Source organism: Trichomonas vaginalis, chromosome IV, assembly GCF_026262505.1.
Source record: "Trichomonas vaginalis G3 chromosome IV, whole genome shotgun sequence".
Taxonomy (NCBI): domain Eukaryota; phylum Parabasalia; order Trichomonadida; family Trichomonadidae; genus Trichomonas; species Trichomonas vaginalis.
Genome location: NC_067206.1, coordinates 1457708 through 1481080, shown reverse-complemented (window position 1 = coordinate 1481080; position 23373 = coordinate 1457708). Strand labels below are relative to the sequence as shown.

At 33.6% G+C, this 23373-nt stretch overlaps 7 protein-coding genes and 6 pseudogenes across 13 annotated transcripts, besides 19 other annotated features; 2 read left to right on the top strand and 11 right to left on the bottom strand.

The window, feature by feature from the left end:
• Positions 1-700: 700 nt before the first annotated feature.
• Positions 701-942: a mobile genetic element.
• A 230-nt stretch (positions 943-1172) lies between these two features.
• Positions 1173-2525: a mobile genetic element.
• Positions 2526-2579: 54 nt separating this feature from the next.
• Positions 2580-2624: a mobile genetic element.
• Positions 2580-2624: a terminal%2Cinverted (terminal inverted repeat of LTR141 transposon ID:TVAGG3_0008780).
• Positions 2625-2861: 237 nt separating this feature from the next.
• Positions 2862-2891: a terminal%2Cinverted (terminal inverted repeat of MuDR-3_TvMULE3 transposon ID:TVAGG3_0008770).
• Positions 2862-3535: a mobile genetic element.
• Positions 3523-10929: a mobile genetic element.
• TVAGG3_0008760 (uncharacterized protein) lies at positions 3705-4025 on the bottom strand (the record flags this gene model as incomplete). The annotated part of the gene is made up of 1 exon (XM_001293036.1): positions 3705-4025. One exon carries the CDS (start codon positions 4023-4025, stop codon positions 3705-3707), a length of 321 nt encoding a protein of 106 aa, XP_001293037.1.
• On the bottom strand, positions 4189-4425 carry TVAGG3_0008750 (uncharacterized protein; the record flags this gene model as incomplete). Its single annotated transcript, XM_051219837.1, has 1 exon — positions 4189-4425. The coding sequence occupies one exon, from the start codon at positions 4423-4425 to the stop codon at positions 4189-4191; it is 237 nt and encodes a 78-aa protein (XP_051104823.1).
• TVAGG3_0008740 (repellent protein 1 family) lies at positions 4474-4932 on the bottom strand (the record flags this gene model as incomplete). The annotated part of the gene is made up of 1 exon (XM_051219836.1): positions 4474-4932. One exon carries the CDS (start codon positions 4930-4932, stop codon positions 4474-4476), a length of 459 nt encoding a protein of 152 aa, XP_051104822.1.
• TVAGG3_0008730 lies at positions 5158-5559 on the bottom strand (annotated as a pseudogene). The gene has a single exon. A coding segment is annotated over exon 1 (402 nt).
• TVAGG3_0008720 lies at positions 5970-6537 on the bottom strand (annotated as a pseudogene). The gene has a single exon. A coding segment is annotated over exon 1 (568 nt).
• TVAGG3_0008710 (uncharacterized protein) lies at positions 6565-6999 on the bottom strand (the record flags this gene model as incomplete). Its single annotated transcript, XM_051219835.1, has 1 exon — positions 6565-6999. The coding sequence occupies one exon, from the start codon at positions 6997-6999 to the stop codon at positions 6565-6567; it is 435 nt and encodes a 144-aa protein (XP_051104821.1).
• Positions 8409-8615: a mobile genetic element.
• TVAGG3_0008690 (uncharacterized protein) lies at positions 8715-9257 on the top strand (the record flags this gene model as incomplete). Its single annotated transcript, XM_001284949.1, has 1 exon — positions 8715-9257. The coding sequence occupies one exon, from the start codon at positions 8715-8717 to the stop codon at positions 9255-9257; it is 543 nt and encodes a 180-aa protein (XP_001284950.1).
• On the bottom strand, positions 9480-10314 carry TVAGG3_0008680 (annotated as a pseudogene). Its single transcript has one exon. A coding segment is annotated over exon 1 (835 nt).
• Positions 10930-11083: 154 nt separating the features above from the next.
• Positions 11084-11399: a mobile genetic element.
• Positions 11400-11628: 229 nt separating this feature from the next.
• Positions 11629-12477: a mobile genetic element.
• A 54-nt stretch (positions 12478-12531) lies between these two features.
• Positions 12532-12576: a mobile genetic element.
• Positions 12532-12576: a terminal%2Cinverted (terminal inverted repeat of LTR141 transposon ID:TVAGG3_0008640).
• A 237-nt stretch (positions 12577-12813) lies between these two features.
• Positions 12814-12841: a terminal%2Cinverted (terminal inverted repeat of MuDR-3_TvMULE3 transposon ID:TVAGG3_0008630).
• Positions 12814-13489: a mobile genetic element.
• Positions 13490-14156: a terminal%2Cinverted (terminal inverted repeat of Maverick-1B transposon ID:TVAGG3_0008580).
• Positions 13490-19677: a mobile genetic element.
• Positions 14659-14880, bottom strand: TVAGG3_0008620 (annotated as a pseudogene). The gene has a single exon. A coding segment is annotated over exon 1 (222 nt).
• TVAGG3_0008610 lies at positions 16501-16933 on the bottom strand (annotated as a pseudogene). Its single transcript has one exon. A coding segment is annotated over exon 1 (433 nt).
• TVAGG3_0008600 (uncharacterized protein) lies at positions 16979-17239 on the top strand (the record flags this gene model as incomplete). Its single annotated transcript, XM_051219834.1, has 1 exon — positions 16979-17239. One exon carries the CDS (start codon positions 16979-16981, stop codon positions 17237-17239), a length of 261 nt encoding a protein of 86 aa, XP_051104820.1.
• Positions 18303-18544: a mobile genetic element.
• A 1240-nt stretch (positions 19678-20917) lies between the features above and the next one.
• Positions 20918-21238, bottom strand: TVAGG3_0008570 (uncharacterized protein; the record flags this gene model as incomplete). Its single annotated transcript, XM_001293667.1, has 1 exon — positions 20918-21238. One exon carries the CDS (start codon positions 21236-21238, stop codon positions 20918-20920), a length of 321 nt encoding a protein of 106 aa, XP_001293668.1.
• Positions 21239-21421: a terminal%2Cinverted (terminal inverted repeat of Maverick-1C transposon ID:TVAGG3_0008500).
• Positions 21239-23373: part of a mobile genetic element that runs on past the window's edge.
• TVAGG3_0008560 lies at positions 21693-22148 on the bottom strand (annotated as a pseudogene). Its single transcript has one exon. A coding segment is annotated over exon 1 (456 nt).

The window sequence follows — 23373 nt, the reverse complement described above, 5'->3', positions numbered from 1 at the left end:
CATATTATTTTCTAATATATAACTATTTTATATAAAAATCAAATTCAATGATCTTAAAAGCGAAGGATAAACCTCAAAATTTACGAATATAATGAGTGGGAATATAATGCTTATCTATCATAAAACCATATGAAATATCAATTTTTGCTTTACGCCTAATTTTTGACGACAATTAGCAAAAAATGTTAAATGTTAACACTCAGTCCATTTGAATATGAAAAATAAAATTGACTTTGATTAAATGTTTTTATTTATCATGCAATTCTTCTTGCGACCAAAGATTTGAATAAAATTTCAAAAAATAAGATAGCTTAAAAATGATATATGGTAGTGTTTACTAATAGATGAATAGTATATAAATTCTATTAAAATGGATTTGATCCAAAAAAATATAAAATCAAAAATAATTGTTATAATTTAAATGAAGAAGTAATTTAAAACGATTTTATTTATGATCAAATTTTATATATTTTTGGATCAAATCCATTTTAATAGAATTTATATACTATTCATCTATTAGTAAACACTACCGTATGTAATGCATGAAAATTCGGTTCACTTCATTTTTGACACTTTACATATCGGATGTATTATCTAAGAATTATATTATAAAATAATAATTTTGTGTTTTATAAGTTTATTTGTATAAATTGATTCAAAAAAATGGAAAGACAAGAAGTGGATCTGCCAAATGAAAATCAGTTTTTGAACTTTGTATAAGGAATTGTTGGCTATGATGTACTGATCATGAATCAGTACATCATAGCCAACAATTCCTTCCCAAACAGCGGGAAACTTTGTCTGAATAGTTTAACATTCAGACAAAGTTTCCCGCTGTCAGAGAGGGAATGGAAGGGTAAGAGGTATATATTCATAATGTATACCTCTTACCCTTTCATTCCCTCGAGAAAGTTCAAAAACTTGGGTGCAATCAGAACTGATATATTTGAATAGATGACATAACTATTTTTTTAAAAGTAGTTATCTTTATATATAAAAATAAAACTTTTGATATATTTGAGTAAATGATTTATTAATTTATTTATTTTTTTTAAATCAAATCATATAAATATATATATATATAATAGTGAAATAGAACAAGAGATAATTATTGATGATTAAATTGTAGACGAGGATAAAAGTTTAGATAAATTAATAAAATTAGTGTGGAATCAGACAAATTTCGGGTTGTTTGGGAAGGAATTGTTGCCTATGATGTACTGATTCATGATCAGTGCATCATAGCCAACAATTCCTTGTACAAAGTTCAAAAACTTGGGTGCAATCAGTTCTGATTGCACCCAAGTTTTTGAACTTTCTCGAGGGAATGAAAGGGTAAGAGGTATACATTATGAATATATACCTCTTACCCTTCCATTCCCTCTCTGACAGCGGGAAACTTTGTCTGAATGTTAAACTATTCAGACAAAGTTTCCCGCTGTTTGCGAAGGAATTGTTGGCTATGATGTACTGATTCATGATCAGTGCATCATAGCCAACAATTCCTTATACAAAGTTCAAAAACTTGGGTGCAATCAGAACTGATTGCACCCAAGTTTTTGAACTTTCTCGAGGGAATGAAAGGGTAAGAGGTATACATTATGAATATATACCTCTTACCCTTCCATTCCCTCTCTGACAGCGGGAAACTTTGTCTGAATGTTAAACTATTCAGACAAATTTCGGGTTGTTTGGGAAGGAATTGTTGCCTATGATGTACTGATTCATGATCAGTGCATCATAGCCAACAATTCCTTGTACAAAGTTCAAAAACTTGGGTGCAATCAGTTCTGATTGCACCCAAGTTTTTGAACTTTCTCGAGGGAATGAAAGGGTAAGAGGTATACATTATGAATATATACCTCTTACCCTTCCATTCCCTCTCTGACAGCGGGAAACTTTGTCTGAATGTTAAACTATTCAGACAAAGTTTCCCGCTGTTTGCGAAGGAATTGTTGGCTATGATGTACTGATTCATGATCAGTGCATCATAGCCAACAATTCCTTATACAAAGTTCAAAAACTTGGGTGCAATCAGAACTGATTGCACCCAAGTTTTTGAACTTTCTCGAGGGAATGAAAGGGTAAGAGGTATACATTATGAATATATACCTCTTACCCTTCCATTCCCTCTCTGACAGCGGGAAACTTTGTCTGAATGTTAAACTATTCAGACAAAGTTTCCCGCTGTTTGCGAAGGAATTGTTGGCTATGATGTACTGATTCATGATCAGTGCATCATAGCCAACAATTCCTTATACAAAGTTCAAAAACTTGGGTGCAATCAGTTCTGATTGCACCCAAGTTTTTGAACTTTCTCGAGGGAATGAAAGGGTAAGAGGTATACATTATGAATATATACCTCTTACCCTTCCATTCCCTCTCTGACAGCGGGAAACTTTGTCTGAATGTTAAACTATTCAGACAAAGTTTCCCGCTGTTTGGGAAGGAATTGTTGGCTATGATGTACTGATTCATGATCAGTACATCATAGCCAACAATTCCTTATACAAAGTTCAAAAACTGATTTTCATTTGGCAGATCCACTTCTTGTCTTTCCATTTTTTTGAATCAATTTATACAAATAAACTTATAAAACACAAAATTATTATTTTATAATATAATTCTTAGATAATACATCCGATATGTAAAGTGTCAAAAATGAAGTGAACCGAATTTTCATGCATTACAAAATATATCAAAAGTTTTATTTTTATATATAAAGATAACTACTTTTAAAAAAAATACCCTATATATTTTGCCATGTAAACTATTTTTCTCATGTAAACTTGTCACTTTTGTCAGAAGTGAAGTGAACCGAATTTTCATGCACAACAAGTAAACACTACCGTATATTATTTGGCAAACCCAAATTTTAGCTAAAAGTGACAGGGGAAAAAACGTTTAGTATTAAAAAAAAGACTGATGAGAGCTTCGTTCGAAATATAGAGGGAACTGAGAATGCGCAACCATTCTCAGGGAATATTGGATGCTATTCCCGTTCCCTCTGTATGGAAAATTGAGGTTTTCAAAGGGAGTTAAAATAATATCAAATTTATACTAATTAACTTCAAAATACAAAAGTATTTGACAGCTAAAATTAGTTATTTTAGCAAGCCTATCAATACCCTTTTACGATTATTGCTACTTTTTCGAAATAAAATAAATTTATTATCAAAAACCTTTTTTTTCTTAGTAAAAATAAAAATGTTATTTTATATCAAGTTTTTATTCATAAATTTTTATAATGTTGTATAAATTTGAAGGTGGAAATCTGTAATAATTTTATCTTGAAAAGACTTGGCATTCTCAACAATGAATTGAGGGGTATTGCATCCAAATTCTGTAATTTGCGTGAGAATACTAAGCTTGATTTCCATTGGGATACTTAATTTCGAAAAATACTGGGTCATTCGTTTTTGAACCTTTGCTGCCTTGACAACTTTATCAAGTAGGTCATCTAAACCCAATTGAAGCGTATTTAAGTTTGCTGATAAGTTAACTATTAACGATTTAATTTTAAGTTAGTATACATATCAAGTGTACGGAGGCACTGCGCGCCTCCTTACCCATTATATGTGAATTTGACACTTTACAAAACCGTTAACGTATATTTTACAACACAAACGACAACACTAACTTAACCTTAAATATTTACAAAGCCGCCAACCACTTCACCTCACTAATGTAAAAAATAAACGTTTTCACTTACAAAAGTATTGCAACTCCTCCCATTGCTGTGCTTCATATAACAGCTCATAATCTTCTGACTCACTTTCTTCTTCATATAGGTCAAAATCACTGTCATAGTTTATACCTGTAAGTTTTGACAAAGCTAATGAAACACGCTTACCGTTTGTATCGTATGCTTGTATAAACTTTCCATTCTTCATTCCTTCATAAACGCTCAAACTAACTTTACCCTTTCTCCCTCGTATCTGATAGAATGTATTTTCACGAGGAACGAAGAACAAATTCTTGAACTCATGACCGTTGTAGTTTGTTATCTCAATAGTTTTCGTCATTTATATAAAAATAAAATAAAAAATAAAATAAAAAATAAACTTAAAAATTAATGATATCACCACCCTCACACGTATGAAAACATAGCACAAAAATAAATTTAGGTGAAGTGGTGAGATCTCACCTCTTTTTCACCTGTTTTTTCACCCTGTTGAATTCATTGCTTTATAACTCTCTTCCTTTCTCCAACTCTTCTAACTTCTTCTTAAGTTCAGCAATGTTGTCCTCATGAAGTTTAATCTTTCTCAAAATTCCTTCTTTATCTAATGGTTGCTTTATCTTTCTAAACTGAACTCTACCATCCTTCATAGTATGAATGTAAAAACCTTCTGGAATAGTTCCTGATTTAATGTATTCTACCAAAAACTTTTGTTTCATTGCTTCAGTGACTTTATTTGTCATTTCAATCAAATAAAAATTTTAATATTAAATAAAAATAACGTTATTTTTTCAGTAAGGAAACGCAGGAGTTTTACGATTTATTTGAGGAGTAGGTTCTGGTTTAAATGTTGGAGTCGGTTTAGGAGTTGACTTTTGAACAGGAGTTTGTACTTCCATAGGTTCAGGAGTCATTGAAGGTTTTGCTTGTGAAGGCGTTGGTTTTGGCGAAGGTGTTGGAGTTTGTTTAACTTCAGCTACTTCAGTATTATTTACAACATTTGCTTTATTTCTTTTCAACATCATAACTGCTCCTGCTGTAGCTAGCAAACCTAGTGGGAGACCATATCTTATATAAGGACTTGACCAAATGCTATTTTTGACAGGAGCTGGTGGAACACCTAACCTTGGTGAGACTGCTCTTTGCCATTGTGCAGCTCGTAAGAAATATTCAATAGGTGCTCCATAATCGTTTGGTAAAGTTTGTTTCATAGATGGTGAAGGTTCACGAGAGCTTGATGAAGAACTCATTTATAAGCTTTAAAAATAAACGTTCATCCTTTATTCCTCACTGTCGTCCGCGGCTAAGTTATAGTCATCTAATCTTATTATGGGGATGCCATTAGCACGCACCTGAATGGCAAAGCAACAATCCCTCATAAATCCAATAAGTGGCTTTGGTACATTTTCAGTTGCTAGTTCAATAGGTCCTTTAACAGACAATTTGTATGTTATTGGAGCAGTAGATGTTTGACCTTGCTGGAAGCAAAAGTCCACTTCTGTTGGAAAACCACATAAGAAATGTGTGTTGTCATAGCTATCCCATTTATGTTCCACACTACCATCATCCACCAATGACCTCATAACATCTTCATTAAATCCTATCATATCATTGTTTGTATTGCAGGCGTTCGCAACCATTTCATAAAATACAGGTCCATATGATTTTTCGGGTTCTGCAGGCATATTTCCATAAGCTCCCATGGAAAGCTGAAGATATTTAAACTTAGGGTTCTCAAAATTAACATAATAGTTGTCTTTCTTTCTAAATAGTGCCCAAATACTTTTAACATTAATAGGCGTATAAGCTGCTGTAAATGTTGCACTTGAACTATCTGTATTCTTTGAGAATGAACCGTCCATAGGAATCCAATCCATAACTTTAACAGGAAAACATAAAGCCTCGTTTGTATAATGTTCTACAAGTTCTGTATAAATGTTAGGGTCTAAAGAGAATGACTTTGGATGAATGAAACATTCATTAAAATCCATCTTTGTTCGAAATAGTTGCTGGGTTACAGTTGTAATAGTAACTGTTCCACTAGCTTCTACTGCCTTCGTTATCATAGTGAATGGTTCATTCCATGGAACAAATTTATTTGTCGGTGGATTTGAATCTGAAGCAAATGCAACTTTAAGAGTTGGATTGAAAGCAATGATATCATTTACAGATATAGATGTGCATTGTAAGGCGTCGCTACTGAACTTTACTTTAAGCTGAATGTTTCCTGCAAAAGCTGGAATAAATCGAATAGCTTCTAATGGAAGGAATCTTCTAACAGGAATTCTTAAACGAAGCTTAAAATCAAATGATTTTCCTGCTGTAATTGGACCACTAACAATTTGTCCTGTTCTGCATGTTCCCGAATGACTCCATACATCTTCATGTCGAGTCTTTGAGAAAACATCTACTTTCTTTATTTGTTCGGTAATTTGTGAGTTTGAAGTTATATATGCTTCTTCTCTTGCGTTGTCTTGAGAATATACGATACGACCATTTGCAAGGATTTGATATCCAGCAACTGCATAGAAAGCGTCATCGAAACCAATCCAAAATCCTGGTGGGTTTGTTTTATTGGAACCTGAACCAATTTCTTTATCTACAATAAATTGACCTTCCATTTTATACGTAATGAATGTATTGTAAAGGTCCAACATATTTTCACCAGGAGGTGAGAGATTGAATGTTACCCATGTGTTATCTTTAGCAGTTCCAGGTTGTGATGGAATCTTTGCGTCAGAATATTTTCTATTAGTGTCACCAAATTGAACTGCATTGTCTATGATATCGAAATATGAGCGAATCTGATGAATATGCTCTGCTGGAGTAAATTCGTTTAACTGTTCGTTTTGCATGTATTTACTTCGGATAAAAATATCTATTTACTTCATTATTCTCACTCTTCTTCTTGGCATTCGTGGTGGAAGTTGTTTCTTGACATTTTCAATGAACTGTACATTCTCTTTTGTCTCAACTTCTTTCACTGGCGGGTCAGGATTCTTTGACTCGGTTTGTTTTTCAATGAAATTCACGAACTTTGCAATAAGCTCTTGGTTCGTTATTGAAAGTACATCTGGCTTCTTTTCTTCTTGTTCTTTTGGTGGCTCAGTTTGAACAGAAGGTTTTATATGGGCTTCGTGGACTTCACCCTTGCCATACACCTTAATGTTGTCGCTTTCTGCATTCGCTAATGGAACCTTTCTTTTTCTTACGTATATTTTACCATCTTTACTCTGACTTACGTAATAGAAAGGATGTTGTATTCCTCTTGCGTCATTTAATATAATAGACTCTCGCTCTGATTTTGACAAGCTCATTTTACATCGGTTAAAGTTTTAATTTTGTTTTTTATCTGCAGTCAAATGACTCAGACAAGCCCTACGGACAAGACCCAAGGGGTCATAGATGTTGAAGCATTGAAGAAAGAAATTCGTGAGCAAATTTTATCCGAACTGAAGGAACAAAAACAAGAACAAAAGCCAGAGAGACCAAAGAGAAAACTTAGTGAAAAACAAACTTGCTGCATTAGCTGCTGGAAGACAGAAGAACCCATGTTTGCTGGCGAAAAAAGCTAGAGAAAAAGCTGAAGCAAAAGCTAAAGAAGCTGAAGCAAAGAAAGAGTAAATGGTTTATTTTTATCCGAATTAAATGTATAGACAAATACCTTTATCTGTTGCGTTCAGTAGTGAAAACCCTGACGTCAAAATAAAGGGGAACAGAGTAATGTTTAAGTTTCCAACAGACTGGATTGTGAACATAAATGAAGAGAAGTACATTGGCATAACAAATATGTATATAACACGTGCTTTCAGAAAGGTTGACTTTATACTTCAAGTCGAGATAGAAAATGACGAACAGTCTTTAAGCGCCCAAAACATTCACATATACAAATACTTTAAAGACGATACAACATTGCAACAATGTATGATTTCATTTAATGAAATGTTCGAGAAAAAGTTTAACATTGAAGTACAAACTTTACAGCCTTTACGTGAGTTTCTTGCACAACTGAAAGAAGAAGGTAGTCAGCCACAACTTATAGATTTTCATTATGAATTTTATCTCATACCGAAATGGCTCACCAAAAAGGTGACATTTTTGGCGCCAATAATTTGATTTTTCTGATTCTTTCTATTTAGATATATTTATTTAATATTCATATTCCTTTATATTGCCTCATATTATTTCCCATTTTTAATCATATTATACAAATCTTTAATAATTTTTAATGTTTTGAGCTTCAAAATCTTGTTCTAACTATTTTCATTCATATATCCTAGAAAAAATTAAAAAATTTTTTAGAAATAAAAATGTTTGTATGTAAAGTATTGAAAATATTCTAGATGAGAAGACATTCTCCAGAAGAGATTGATATTGATTGGCTTTGTGAAGCCATCACAAAATCAAATAATGGAGTTAAGTTAACTGATATTTGCGCGAAAGCTAAAATAAATCATGAAGGCAGAGTTATATATAATCATACTATCTTAAAGTATTCCTAGAAATTTCCAAAATTAACCGAAATATAACTGTACAGAATTACTATTTTCGAGATAAAATTCATATGGAAATACTAATTCATAACGCTTTATGTTATATAAAATTTAATTTATAAAAATTTCAAAATAAATCAAATTTAACACAATGAATATAACTGCAATTGAGGTTTTTGACGATTGATTCTTACGAGAAGTTTTCCAAACTTTGAGTTAATGTCAACACATTAACTCAAAGTTTGGAAGTCTAATAAGGGGAATTGTAGGCTATGAGGTACTGATTATATATCAGTGCCTCATAGCCTGCAATTCCCATTAGAAATCGGAGAAACTTTGTCCGCATAACTTATGATGCGGACAAAGTTTCTCCCATTTCTACTTAGAATGAAAGGGCAAGAGGTATATAGGTACACTATATATCTCTTGCCCTTTCCTTCTTACCTAAAGACTTCCAATCTTATTTTTTTTCCAATTTTTCCCCTAAATTTAAATCTTATATAATATAAAAAAATGCATAATATCAATCACAAAAATTAATGTTTATTTTTTTAATTAAAATTGCCGCGCAATTTAAGGTTTTCTGTCACTTTTTTGTTAGCCATTTCGGTACGAAACACTTTCATTATGAATTTAATGAAAATGAAGATGGAACACATGACTGTCAGTTTGTTGTATTCTCACCATTCAATGAAGTCGCTAAAGAGAAAGAAAATCCATTACGTATAAGATTTCAAATCTCTGAACCAAGTGATGATTTCAAGAATGTTTTCAATTATGATGCAATGCTTCCGAGGAAAAATGAATTTTCAAAGATTGTAACACCTGGCATTTGGGATAGAAAGCAAGCTATATTATATTCAAACTTAAGTAAGGGAGTTGAAAATGAGTTCATTGGTCATACAAGAACTACACCACTGCCAAATCCTAAATACTATAAATTAACTGGCTTCAATCGTGAGTTTTGGGTAGACATGTTCTCCACTCATGACCATAACTGCCCAGTGTTCTTACCTCCAGACCATAAGGACTATCTCTACATTGAAGCACAACTCTTAAACTCTACCATCGCAGTATTGTAAATGACCACATGGGCTTCGCCCTTGCCGCTAGTTTTATTTTTATCACGAATGACCTCATTGCTGACAAAAATAAATGACCTCAGAACTTCAACTTACGAATAAAGCTTGTTTTAGTCGTTATTGAGAAGTTAAACTTCTCTTCAAAGCAAGGTTGACATGACTTACATAAGTCAAATCCAATCTCTTGACCGTCATAAAGTGCTTTGTAAAGTTTCATTAAACTGAACTCAGAGTCTTTGTCATATGTTCCTTGCGGAACCATTAAACCTTTATCTTCATCATAGAAACACTGAACAGAGTCAGGAAATATTTCATTAGCGGTTAAAGCAATAACATCTTGCTTCACGCCTTTCATTCTGCAGTGAAATGCAACTTCATTTAAATCATTCGTGAGTAAGTCTATGTAAGTCTTCTTTCCACAAAATATTGACTTGTATGCTAAACTTTGTTTATCTTTTGTGATTTCTGCAAAGTCGCTATGAAATTGACCAAGGTTTTTACCAATGAGAACTCTTCCATAACGTTTCTCAAACTCTTCAGCTAAACGAGGGATATCTTCATTGTAGAGATGCATACTGTCCGTATCGCTATAAAAGATGTCCATTCCTAAGTCTTCAGCAGTACAGAATACTTCACACATTATTCTCTTCGACGTAGACAGAATGTTAACACCAAGTGGACAGAAGTTAAAGTGTCTGCAAATACTTTTCGTTAGCTTGAAAATAGTTTTATCTGAACCATCCAAACCTTCGAACTTCACTATATGGTTGTAGTTTCTGATGGCATATCTTATAGCATCTTTGTCATTTACTATGGTTATTTTTGACTCAATAGGAGATAGAATAGTTTTGCCATAAATACTGTTCAGAATGAGCTTTATATTTTCTTGCAAAGGATTTCCTTCTTTCTTATACTTTAACCTTAACTCAAACAACTTCTTTACTTCATCTCTTATTCTAATATCTCTGTTTCCATCGTAATAGTATCCTTGCAACACTTCACATTTGACACCTTGATATTTTATGAGGTCTTGTAATGTTATATGGTCAACATACATTAAACAGCAAGTGTTTGAACTTCTGGGAACGTTAAGTTCTGGATTTAGTTCAGGGTCACAAACTATTAAAGGAAAGTGTCTATGTATTCCAATCTCTGTTATCTTAATGAGAACAAAGAAGCCAGACATAAACTTTTCACCAATGGGTTCCTTTTGGTCGTCATTGAATAAATGTCTCATGAGATACTCTGTGCTTAACATTTCTTTCTTCAATACTTTCGGTATACCTTCTAAAGTATAGAGTCTTGCAATTGCTGAAGGGTATAATGAAACAGCGTCGAAGTCAGCAATGAGTTTCTTTTCGCTCTTTTGTTTAATGTTATCTGACAGCATACATCTTCCACCTTGAATACAGCGTGAAATAAATTCTCTTGGTTTATTTGAGAGATCATTTAAATTTCCATTCGGGAAGTACACTCTGTTCTCAAACAATTTGTTAGCAATTGAACAAATACTAACGTAGTCATAAACGTTTAAATCAAATTCTTTCAATATGTCATTGCGGAACTTAACAAAACCTTCCCTTAAAATTCTTACATCTTGTTTGCAATAGAATGTACTATACTTTTCTAAGTCGAAGTGGTTCTCATCTATTCTGCAACCTTTGATGGAATCTGTTGTAAGACGAGTTACGGAAAGTGAGGTGAACCGAAAAAGTGACACTTATTTGGTCGGATAAATTCCCTATATATTTACTTGTCAAAAAAAATCAGACTTTTTTTGCTTTAAAAAATTTATAAGTTAATTATTGAGAACGAAGGTGAAAGGAAATGGATATCTCTTACCTTTCATTCCCTCGAGAAAGTTCAAAAACTTGGGTGCAATCAGTTCTGATTGCACCCAAGTTTTTGAACTTTGTATAAGGAATTGTTGGCTATGATGCACTGATCATGAATCAGTACATCATAGCCAACAATTCCTTCGCAAACAGCGGGAAACTTTGTCTGAATAGTTTAACATTCAGACAAAGTTTCCCGCTGTCAGAGAGGGAATGGAAGGGTAAGAGGTATATATTCATAATGTATACCTCTTACCCTTTCATTCCCTCGAGAAAGTTCAAAAACTTGGGTGCAATCAGAACTGATATATTTGAATAGATGACATAACTATTTTTTTAAAAGTAGTTATCTTTATATATAAAAATAAAACTTTTGATATATTTGAGTAAATGATTTATTAATTTATTTATTTTTTTAAATCAAATCATATAAATATATATATATATAATAGTGAAATAGAACAAGAGATAATTATTGATGATTAAATTGTAGACGAGGATAAAAGTTTAGATAAATTAATAAAATTAGTGTGGAATCAGACAAATTTCGGGTTGTTTGGGAAGGAATTGTTGCCTATGATGTACTGATTCATGATCAGTGCATCATAGCCAACAATTCCTTGTACAAAGTTCAAAAACTTGGGTGCAATCATTCTGATTGCACCCAGTTTTTGAACTTTCTCGGGAATGAAAGGGTAAGAGGTATACATTATGAATATATACCTCTTACCCTTCCATTCCCTCTCTGACAGCGGGAAACTTTGTCTGAATGTTAAACTATTCAGACAAAGTTTCCCGCTGTTTGCGAAGGAATTGTTGGCTATGATGTACTGATTCATGATCAGTGCATCATAGCCAACAATTCCTTATACAAAGTTCAAAAACTTGGGTGCAATCAGAAACTGATTGCACCCAAGTTTTTGAACTTTCTCGAGGGAATGAAAGGGTAAGAGGTATACATTTATGAATATATACCTCTTACCCTTCCATTCCCTCTCTGACAGCGGGAAACTTTGTCTGAATGTTAAACTATTCAGACAAAGTTTCCCGCTGTTTGCGAAGGAATTGTTGGCTATGATGTACTGATTCATGATCAGTGCATCATAGCCAACAATTCCTTATACAAAGTTCAAAACTTGGTGCAATCAGAACTGATTGCACCCAAGTTTTTGAACTTTCTCGAGGGAATGAAAGGGTAAGAGGTATACATTATGAATATATACCTCTTACCCTTCCATTCCCTCTCTGACAGCGGGAAACTTTGTCTGAATGTTAAACTATTCAGACAAAGTTTCCCGCTGTTTGGGAAGGAATTGTTGGCTATGATGTCTGATTCATGATCAGTACATCATAGCCAACAATTCCTTATACAAAGTTCAAAAACTGATTTTCATTGTGGCAGATCCACTTCTTGTCTTTCCATTTTTTGAATCAATTTATACAAATAAACTTATAAAACACAAAATTATTATTTTATAATATAATTCTTAGATAATACATCCGATATGTAAAGTGTCAAAAATGAAGTGAACCGAATTTTCATGCATTACAAAATATATCAAAAGTTTTATTTTTATATATATAGATAACTACTTTTAAAAAAAATACCCTATATATTTTGCCATGTAAACTATTTTTCTCATGTAAACTTGTCACTTTTGTCAGAAGTGAAGTGAACCGAATTTTCATGCACAACAAGTAAACACTACCGTATATTATTTGGCAAACCCAAATTTTAGCTAAAAGTGAGACAGGGGAAAAAACGTTTAGTATTAAAAAAAAGACTGATGAGAGCTTCGTTCGAAATATAGAGGGAACTGAGAATGCGCAACCATTCTCAGGGAATATTGGATGCTATTCCCGTTCCCTCTGTATGGAAAATTGAGGTTTTCAAAGGGAGTTAAAATAATATCAAATTTATACTAATTAACTTCAAAATACAAAAGTATTTGACAGCTAAAATTAGTTATTTTAGCAAGCCTATCAATACCCTTTTACGATTATTGCTACTTTTTCGAAATAAAATAAATTTATTATCAAAAACCTTTTTTTTCTTAGTAAAAATAAAAATGTTATTTTATATCAAGTTTTTATTCATAAATTTTTATAATGTTGTATAAATTTGAAGGTGGAAATCTGTAATAATTTTATCTTGAAAAGACTTGGCATTCTCAACAATGAATTGAGGGGTATTGCATCCAAATTCTGTAATTTGCGTGAGAATACTAAGCTTGATTTCCATTGGGATACTTAATTTCGAAAAATACTGGGTCATTCGTTTTTGAACCTTTGCTGCCTTGACAACTTTATCAAGTAGGTCATCTAAACCCAATTGAAGCGTATTTAAGTTTGCTGATAAGTTAACTATTAACGATTTAATTTTAAGTTAGTATACATATCAAGTGTACGGAGGCACTGCGCGCCTCCTATACCCATTATATGTGAATTTGACACTTTACAAAACCGTTAACGTATATTTTACAACACAAACGACAACACTAACTTAACCTTAAATATTTACAAAGCCGCCAACCACTTCACCTCACTAATGTAAAAAAATAAACGTTTTCACTTACAAAAGTATTCAACTCCTCCCATTGCTGTGCTTCATATAACAGCTCATAATCTTCTGACTCACTTTCTTCTTCATATAGGTCAAAATCACTGTCATAGTTTATACCTGTAAGTTTTGACAAAGCTAATGAAACACGCTTACCGTTTGTATCGTATGCTTGTATAAACTTTCCATTCTTCATTCCTTCATAAACGCTCAAACTAACTTTACCCCTTCTCCCTCGTATCTGATAGAATGTATTTTCACGAGGAACGAAGAACAAATTTTGAACCATGACCGTTGTAGTTTGTTATCTCAATAGTTTTCGTCATTTATATAAAATAAAAAAAAAAATAAAATAAAAATAAACTTAAAAATTAATGATATCACCACCCTCACACGTATGAAAACATAGCACAAAAATAAATTTAGGTGAAGTGGTGAGATCTCACCTCTTTTTCACCTGTTTTTTCACCCTGTTGAATTCATTGCTTTATAACTCTCTTCCTTTCTCCAACTCTTCTAACTTCTTCTTAAGTTCAGCAATGTTGTCCTCATGAAGTTTAATCTTTCTCAAAATTCCTTCTTTATCTAATGGTTGCTTTATCTTTCTAAACTGAACTCTACCATCCTTCATAGTATGAATGTAAAAACCTTCTGGAATAGTCTCTGATTTAATGTATTCTACCAAAAACTTTTGTTTCATTGCTTCAGTGACTTTATTTGTCATTTCAATCAAATAAAAATTTTAATATTAAATAAAAATAACGTTATTTTTTCAGTAAGGAAACGCAGGAGTTTTACGATTTATTGAGGAGTAGTGTCTGGTTTAAATGTTGGAGTCGGTTTAGGAGTTGACTTTTGAACAGGAGTTTGTACTTCCATAGGTTCAGGATCATTGAAGGTTTTGCTTGTGAAGGCGTTGGTTTTGGCGAAGGTGTTGGAGTTGTTTAACTTCAGCTACTTCAGTATTATTTACAACATTTGCTTTATTTCTTTTCAACATCATAACTGCTCCTGCTGTAGCTAGCAAACCTAGTGGGAGACCATATCTTATATAAGGACTTGACCAAATGCTATTTTTGACAGGAGCTGGTGGAACACCTAACCTTGGTGAGACTGCTCTTTGCCATTGTGCAGCTCGTAAGAAATATTCAATAGGTGCTCCATAATCGTTTGGTAAAGTTTGTTTCATAGATGGTGAAGGTTCACGAGAGCTTGATGAAGAACTCATTTATAACTTTAAAAATAAACGTTCATCCTTTATTCCTCACTGTCGTCCGCGGCTAAGTTATAGTCATCTAATCTTATTATGGGATGCCATTAGCACGCACCTGAATGGCAAAGCAACAATCCCTCATAAATCAATAAGTGGCTTTGGTACATTTTCAGTTGCTAGTTCAATAGGTCCTTTAACAGACAATTTGTATGGTATTGGAGCAGTAGATGTTTGACCTTGCTGGAAGCAAAAGTCCACTTCTGTTGGAAAACCACATAAGAAATGTGTTGTGTCATAGCTATCCCATTTATTGTTCCACACTACCATCATCCACCAATGACCTCATAACATCTTCATTAAATCCTATCATATCATTGTTTGTATTGCAGGCTTCGCAACCATTTCATAAAATACAGGTCCATATGATTTTTCGGGTTCTGCAGGCATATTTCCATAAGCTCCCATGGAAAGCTGAAGATATTTAAACTTAGGGTTCTCAAAATTAACATAATAGTTGTCTTTCTTTCTAAATAGTGCCCAAATACTTTTAACATTAATAGGCGTAAAGCTGCTGTAAATGTTGCACTTGAACTATCTGTATTCTTTGAGAATGAACCGTCCATAGGAATCCAATCCATAACTTTAACAGGAAAACATAAAGCCTCGTTTGTATAATGTTCTACAAGTTCTGTATAAATGTTAGGGTCTAAAGAGAATGACTTTGATGAATGAAACATTCATTAAAATCCATCTTTGTTCGAATAGTTGCTGGGTTACAGTTGTAATAGTAACTGTTCCACTAGCTTCTACTGCCTTCGTTTCATAGTGAATGGTTCATTCCATGGAACAAATTTATTTGTCGGTGGATTTGAATCTGAAGCAAATGCAACTTTAAGAGTTGGATTGAAAGCAATGATATCATTTACAGATATAGATGTGCATTGTAAGGCGTCGCTACTGAACTTTACTTTAAGCTGAATGTTTCCTGCAAAAGCTGGAATAAATCGAATAGCTTCTAATGGAAGGAATCTTCTAACAGGAATTCTTAAACGAAGCTTAAAATCAAATGATTTTCCTGCTGTAATTGGACCACTAACAATTTGTCCTGTTCTGCATGTTCCCGAATGACTCCATACATCTTCATGTCGAGTCTTAGAAAACATCTACTTTCTTTATTTGTTCGTAATTTGTGAGTTTGAAGTTATATATGCTTCTTCTCTTGCGTTGTCTTGAGAATATACGATACGACCATTTGCAAGGATTTGATATCCAGCAACTGCATAGAAAGCGTCATCGAAACCAATCCAAAATCCTGGTGGGTTTGTTTTATTGGAACCTGAACCAATTTCTTTATCTACAAAAAATTGACCTTCCATTTTATACGTAATGAATATTGTAAAGGTCCAACATATTTTCACCAGGAGGTGAGAGATTGAATGTTACCCATGTGTTATCTTTAGCAGTTCCAGGTTGTGATGGAATCTTTGCGTCAGAATATTTTCTATTAGTGTCACCAAATTGAACTGCATTGTCTATGATATCGAAATATGAGCGAATCTGATGAATATGCTCTGCTGGAGTAAATTCGTTTAACTGTTCGTTTTGCATGTATTTACTTCGGATAAAAATAACTATTTACTTCATTATTCTCACTCTTCTTCTTGGCATTCGTGGTGGAAGTTGTTTCTTGACATTTTCAATGAACTGTACATTCTCTTTTGTCTCAACTTCTTTCACTGGCGGGTCAGGATTCTTTGACTCGGTTTGTTTTTCAATGAAATTCACGAACTTTGCAATAAGCTCTTGGTTCGTTATTGAAAGTACATCTGGCTTCTTTTCTTCTTGTTCTTTTGGTGGCTCAGTTTGAACAGAAGGTTTTATATGGGCTTCGTGGACTTCACCCTTGCCATACACCTTAATGTTGTCGCTTTCTGCATTCGCTAATGGAACCTTTCTTTTTCTTACGTATATTTTACCATCTTTACTCTGACTTACGTAATAAAGGATGTTGTATTCCTCTTGCGTCATTTAATATAATAGACTCTCGCTCTGATTTTGACAAGCTCATTTTACATCGGTTAAAGTTTTAATTTTGTTTTTTATCTGCAGTCAAATGACTCAGACAAGCCCTACGGACAAGACCCAAGGGGTCATAGATGTTGAAGCATTGAAGAAAGAAATTCGTGAGCAAATTTTATCCGAACTGAAGGAACAAAAACAAGAACAAAAGCCAGAGAGACCAAAGAGAAAACTTAGTGAAAAACAACTTGCTGCATTAGCTGCTGGAAGACAGAAGAACCCATGTTTGCTGGCGAAAAAAGCTAGAGAAAAAGCTGAAGCAAAAGCTAAAGAAGCTGAAGCAAAGAAAGAGTAAATGGTTTATTTTTATCCGAATTAAATGTATAGACAAAAACCTTTATCTGTTGCGTTCAGTAGTGAAAACCCTGACGTCAAAATAAAGGGGAACAGAGTAATGTTTAAGTTTCCAACAGACTGGATTGTGAACATAAATGAAGAGAAGTACATTGGCATAACAAATATGTATATAACACGTGCTTTCAGAAAGGTTGACTTTATACTTCAAGTCGAGATAGAAAATGACGAACAGTCTTTAAGCGCCCAAAACATTCACATATACAAATACTTTAAAGACGATACAACATTGCAACAATGTATGATTTCATTTAATGAAATGTTCGAGAAAAAGTTTAACATTGAAGTACAAACTTTACAGCCTTTACGTGAGTTTCTTGCACAACTGAAAGAAGAAGGTAGTCAGCCACAACTTATAGATTTTCATTATGAATTTTATCTCATACCGAAATGGCTCACCAAAAAGGTGACATTTTTGGCGCCATAATTTGATTTTTCTGATTCTTTCTATTTAGATATATTTATTTAATATTCATATTCCTTTATATTGCCTCATATTATTTCCCATTTTTATCATATTATACAAATCTTTAATAATTTTTAATGTTTTGAGCTTCAAAATCTTGTTCTAACTATTTTCATCATATATCCTAGAAAAAATTAAAAAATTTTTTAGAAATAAAAATGTTTGTATGTAAAGTATTGAAAATATTCTAGATGGAAGACATTCTCCAGAAGAGATTGATATTGATTGGCTTTTGTGAAGCCATCACAAAATCAAATAATGGAGTTAAGTTAACTGATATTTGCGCGAAAGCTAAAATAAATCATGAAGGCAGAGTTATATATAATCATACTATCTTAAAGTATTCCTAGAAATTTCCAAAATTAACCGAAATATAACTGTACAGAATTACTATTTTCGAGATAAAATTCATATGGAAATACTAATTCATAACGCTTTATGTTATATAAAATTTAATTTATAAAAATTTCAAAATAAATCAAATTTAACACAATGAATATAACTGCAATTGAGGTTTTTGACGATTGATTCTTACGAGAAGTTTCCAAACTTTGAGTTAATGTCAACACATTAACTCAAAGTTTGGAAGTCTAATAAGGGGAATTGTAGGCTATGAGGTACTGATTATATATCAGTGCCTCATAGCCTGCAATTCCCATTAGAAATCGAGAAACTTTGTCCGCATAACTTATGATGCGGACAAAGTTTCTCCCATTTCTACTTAGAATGAAAGGGCAAGAGGTATATAGGTACACTATATATCTCTTGCCCTTTCCTTCTTACCTAAAGACTTCCAATCTTATTTTTTTTCCAATTTTTCCCCTAAATTTAAATCTTATATAATATAAATAAAATGCATAATATCAATCACAAAAATTAATGTTTATTTTTTTAATTAAAATTGCCGCGCAATTTAAGGTTTTCTGTCACTTTTGTTAGCCATTTCGGTACGAAACACTTTCATTATGAATTTAATGAAAATGAAGATGGAACACATGACTGTCAGGTTGTTGTATTCTCACCATTCAATGAAGTCGCTAAAGAGAAAGAAAATCCATTACGTATAAGATTTCAAATCTCTGAACCAAGTGATGATTTCAAGAATGTTTTCAATTATGATGCAATGCTTCCGAGGAAAAATGAAATTTCAAAGATTGTAACACCTGGCATTTGGGATAGAAAGCAAGCTATATTATATTCAAACTTAAGTAAGGAGTTAAAATGAGTTCATTGGTCATACAAGAACTACACCACTGCCAAATCCTAAATACTATAAATTAACTGGCTTCAATCGTGAGTTTTGGGTAGACATGTTCTCCACTCATGACCATAACTGCCCAGTGTTCTTACCTCCAGACCATAAGGACTATCTCTACATTGAAGCACAACTCTTAAACTCTACCATCGCAGTATTGTAAATGACCACATGGGCTTCGCCCTTGCCGCTAGTTTTATTTTTATCACGAATGACCTCATTGCTGACAAAAATAAATGACCTCAGAACTTCAACTTACGAATAAAGCTTGTTTTAGTCGTTATTGAGAAGTTAAACTTCTCTTCAAAGCAGGTTGACATGACTTACATAAGTCAAATCCAATCTCTTGACCGTCATAAAGTGCTTTGTAAAGTTTCATTAAACTGAACTCAGAGTCTTTGTCATATGTTCCTTGCGGAACCATTAAACCTTTATCTTCATCATAGAAACACTGAACAGAGTCAGGAAATATTTCATTAGCGGTTAAAGCAATAACATCTTGCTTCACGCCTTTCATTCTGCAGTGAAATGCAACTTCATTTAAATCATTCGTGAGTAAGTCTATGTAAGTCCTTCTTTCCACAAAATATTGACTTGTATGCTAAACTTTGTTTATCTTTGTGATTTCTGCAAAGTCGCTATGAAATTGACCAAGGTTTAATAAAGTCTCGGATTTTTTGACAGTAAAGCGAGGATTTGATGATTACCAATATCCTGTACTTGCCGACCGGGGCTATATTGGAATCCAGAAATATCACCTTACTGCCGTGGTGATGAAGAGAAGCCACGAAGAAGCAGACGTTGAACGCAACAACGCCATTGCCCAAGACAGGCAGATTGTCGAGCGTTTCTTTGCACGTTTCAAGTCATGCTGGTCCTGCATGAAAAATGGTTTTCGAGGTGAGCGCACATCACTTCCTCTGATCATATCAGGTTTAGTCGGTTTGACAAATTATAACATTGATGGATCACCCCTGAATGATAATGAAGAGTTACTCCTTTTCGAAGATTTTACACCAACAAAGGTTCTTCCTTCAAGCGATACCGTCGCTGCTGTTGTTGCACCCTCCATGAAACCATCAAAGCGGAACATCATTGCTGTCGCTCATCAAGCTGTCGATATCATACAGTCATCACAAGAGGCGAACTACCTTTACCCAATTAAAGGTGGTATTGTTGGTCTTCATAATATGGGAAATACGTGTCATTTGAACGTATGTTTACAGGTTCTGTTCTACATATCCGAAGTGAGAACAGAAGTTTTGAAGGTTGCCAATCAGTCCTCTCCCATCGTAACAGAGATGTCAAGTATCTTTACAAATTTGAATTCATTGAAGTCCAAAGGATTAGTCTTCGTTCCCATGAACTTGCCACATTACTTGGTAACTCAACATATGAGGCACAAGATTGTGATGACACGATGACAAGATTGATCACAGATCTCGCAGAGCAAATACCAGGAATCGGTCAACTCTTCCGAATCACTTACCGTGATAGTGCCAACGAACAAACAAATTGCTACTCGATTCACACCAGAATTGGAGAACCAGATCTCGATCATGCCATTCAATATCATTTGTCAACTACAAGGAACACATCATGGCCACAATTCTTGACTTTCGACATTCAGAGAGAGTGGCAGAATGATTCGATTCATCAAGTCATCTTTGACTTCCCGAAAAAGTTGACACTCCCAACAGTCGAAAGGCAAAGATAGTTAGTATACATATCAAGTGTACGGAGGCACTGCGCGCCTCCTTACCCATTATATGTGAATTTGACACTTTACAAAACCGTTAACGTATATTTTACAACACAAACGACAACACTAACTTAACCTTAAATATTTACAAAGCCGCCAACCACTTCACCTCACTAATGTAAAAAAATAAACGTTTTCACTTACAAAAGTATTGCAACTCCTCCCATTGCTGTGCTTCATATAACAGCTCATAATCTTCTGACTCACTTTCTTCTTCATATAGGTCAAAATCACTGTTATAGTTTATACCTGTAAGTTTTGACAAAGCTAATGAAACACGCTTACCGTTTGTATCGTATGCTTGTATAAACTTTCCATTCTTCATTCCTTCATAAACGCTCAAACTAACTTTACCCTTTCTCCCTCGTATCTGATAGAATGTATTTTCACGAGGAACGAAGAACAAATTCTTGAACTCATGATCGTTGTAGTTTGTTATCTCAATAGTTTTCGTCATTTATATAAAAATAAAATAAAAAATAATTTTAAAAAATAAACTTAAAAATTAATGATATCACCACCCTCACACGTATGAAAACATAGCACAAAAATAAATTTAGGTGAAGTGGTGAGATCTCACCTCTTTTTTCACCTGTTTTTTTCACTCTGTTGAATTCATTGCTTTATAACTCTCTTCCTTTCTCCAACTCTTCTAACTTCTTCTTAAGTTTAGCAATGTTGTCCTCATGAAGTTTAATCTTTCTCAAAATTCCTTCTTTATCTAATGGTTGCTTTATCTTTCTAAACTGAACTCTACCATCCTTCATAGTATGAATGTAAAAACCTTCTGGAATAGTTCCTGATTTAATGTATTCTACCAAAAACTTTTGTTTCATTGCTTCAGTGACTTTAGTCGTCATTTCAATCAAATAAAAATTTTAATATTAAATAAAAATAACGTTATTTTTTCAGTAAGGAAACGCAGGAGTTTTACGATTTATTTGAGGAGTAGGTTCTGGTTTAAATGTTGGAGTCGGTTTAGGAGTTGACTTTTGAACAGGAGTTTGTACTTCCATAGGTTCAGGAGTCATTGAAGGTTTTGCTTGTGAAGGCGTTGGTTTTGGCGAAGGTGTTGGAGTTTGTTTAACTTCAGCTACTTCAGTATTATTTACAACATTTGCTTTATTTCTTTTCAACATCATAACTGCTACTGCTGTAGCTAGCAAACCTAGTGGGAGACCATATCTTATATAAGGACTTGACCAAATGCTATTTTTGACAGGAGCTGGTGGAACACCTAACCTTGGTGAGACTGCTCTTTGCCATTGTGCAGCTCGTAAGAAATATTCAATAGGTGCTCCATAATCGTTTGGTAAAGTTTGTTTCATAGATGGTGAAGGTTCACGAGAGCTTGATGAAGAACTCATTTATAAGCTTTAAAAATAAACGTTCATCCTTTATTCCTCACTGTCGTCCGTAGCTAAGTTATAGTCATCTAATCTTATTATGGGGATGCCATTAGCACGCACCTGAATGGCAAAGCAACAATCCCTCATAAATCCAATAAGTGGCTTTGGTACATTTTCAGTTGCTAGTTCAATAGGTCCTTTAACAGACAATTTGTATGTTATTGGAGCAGTAGATGTTTGACCTTGCTGGAAGCAAAAGTCCACTTCTGTTGGAAAACCACATAAGAAATGTGTGTTGTCATAGCTATCCCATTTATGTTCCACACTACCATCATCCACCAATGACCTCATAACATCTTCATTAAATCCTATCATATCATTGTTTGTATTGCAGGCGTTCGCAACCATTTCATAAAATACAGGTCCATATGATTTTTCAGGTTCTGCAGGCATATTTCTATAAGCTCCCATGGAAAGCTGAAGATATTTAAACTTAGGGTTCTCAAAATTAACATAATAGTTGTCTTTCTTTCTAAATAGTGCCCAAATACTTTTAACATTAATAGGCGTATAAGCTGCTGTAAATGTTGCACTTGAACTATCTGTATTCTTTGAGAATGAACCGTCCATAGGAATCCAATCCATAACTTTAACAGGAAAACATAAAGCCTCGTTTGTATAATGTTCTACAAGTTCTGTATAAATGTTAGGGTCTAAAGAGAATGACTTTGGATGAATGAAACATTCATTAAAATCCATCTTTGTTCGAAATAGTTGCTGGGTTACAGTTGTAATAGTAACTGTTCCACTAGCTTCTACTGCCTTCGTTATCATAGTGAATGGTTCATTCCATGGAACAAATTTATTTGTCGGTGGATTGAATCTGAAGCAAATGCAACTTTAAGAGTTGGATTTGAAAGCAATGATATCATTTACAGATATAGATGTGCATTGTAAGGCGTCGCTACTGAACTTTACTTTAAGCTGAATGTTTCCTGCAAAAGCTGGAATAAATCGAATAGCTTCTAATGGAAGGAATCTTCTAACAGGAATTCTTAAACGAAGCTTAAAATCAAATGATTTTCCTGCTGTAATTGGACCACTAACAATTTGTCCTGTTCTGCATGTTCCCGAATGACTCCATACATCTTCATGTCGAGTCTTTGAGAAAACTCTACTTTCTTTATTTGTTCGGTAGTTTGTGAGTTTGAAGTTATATATGCTTCTCTCTTGCATTGTCTTG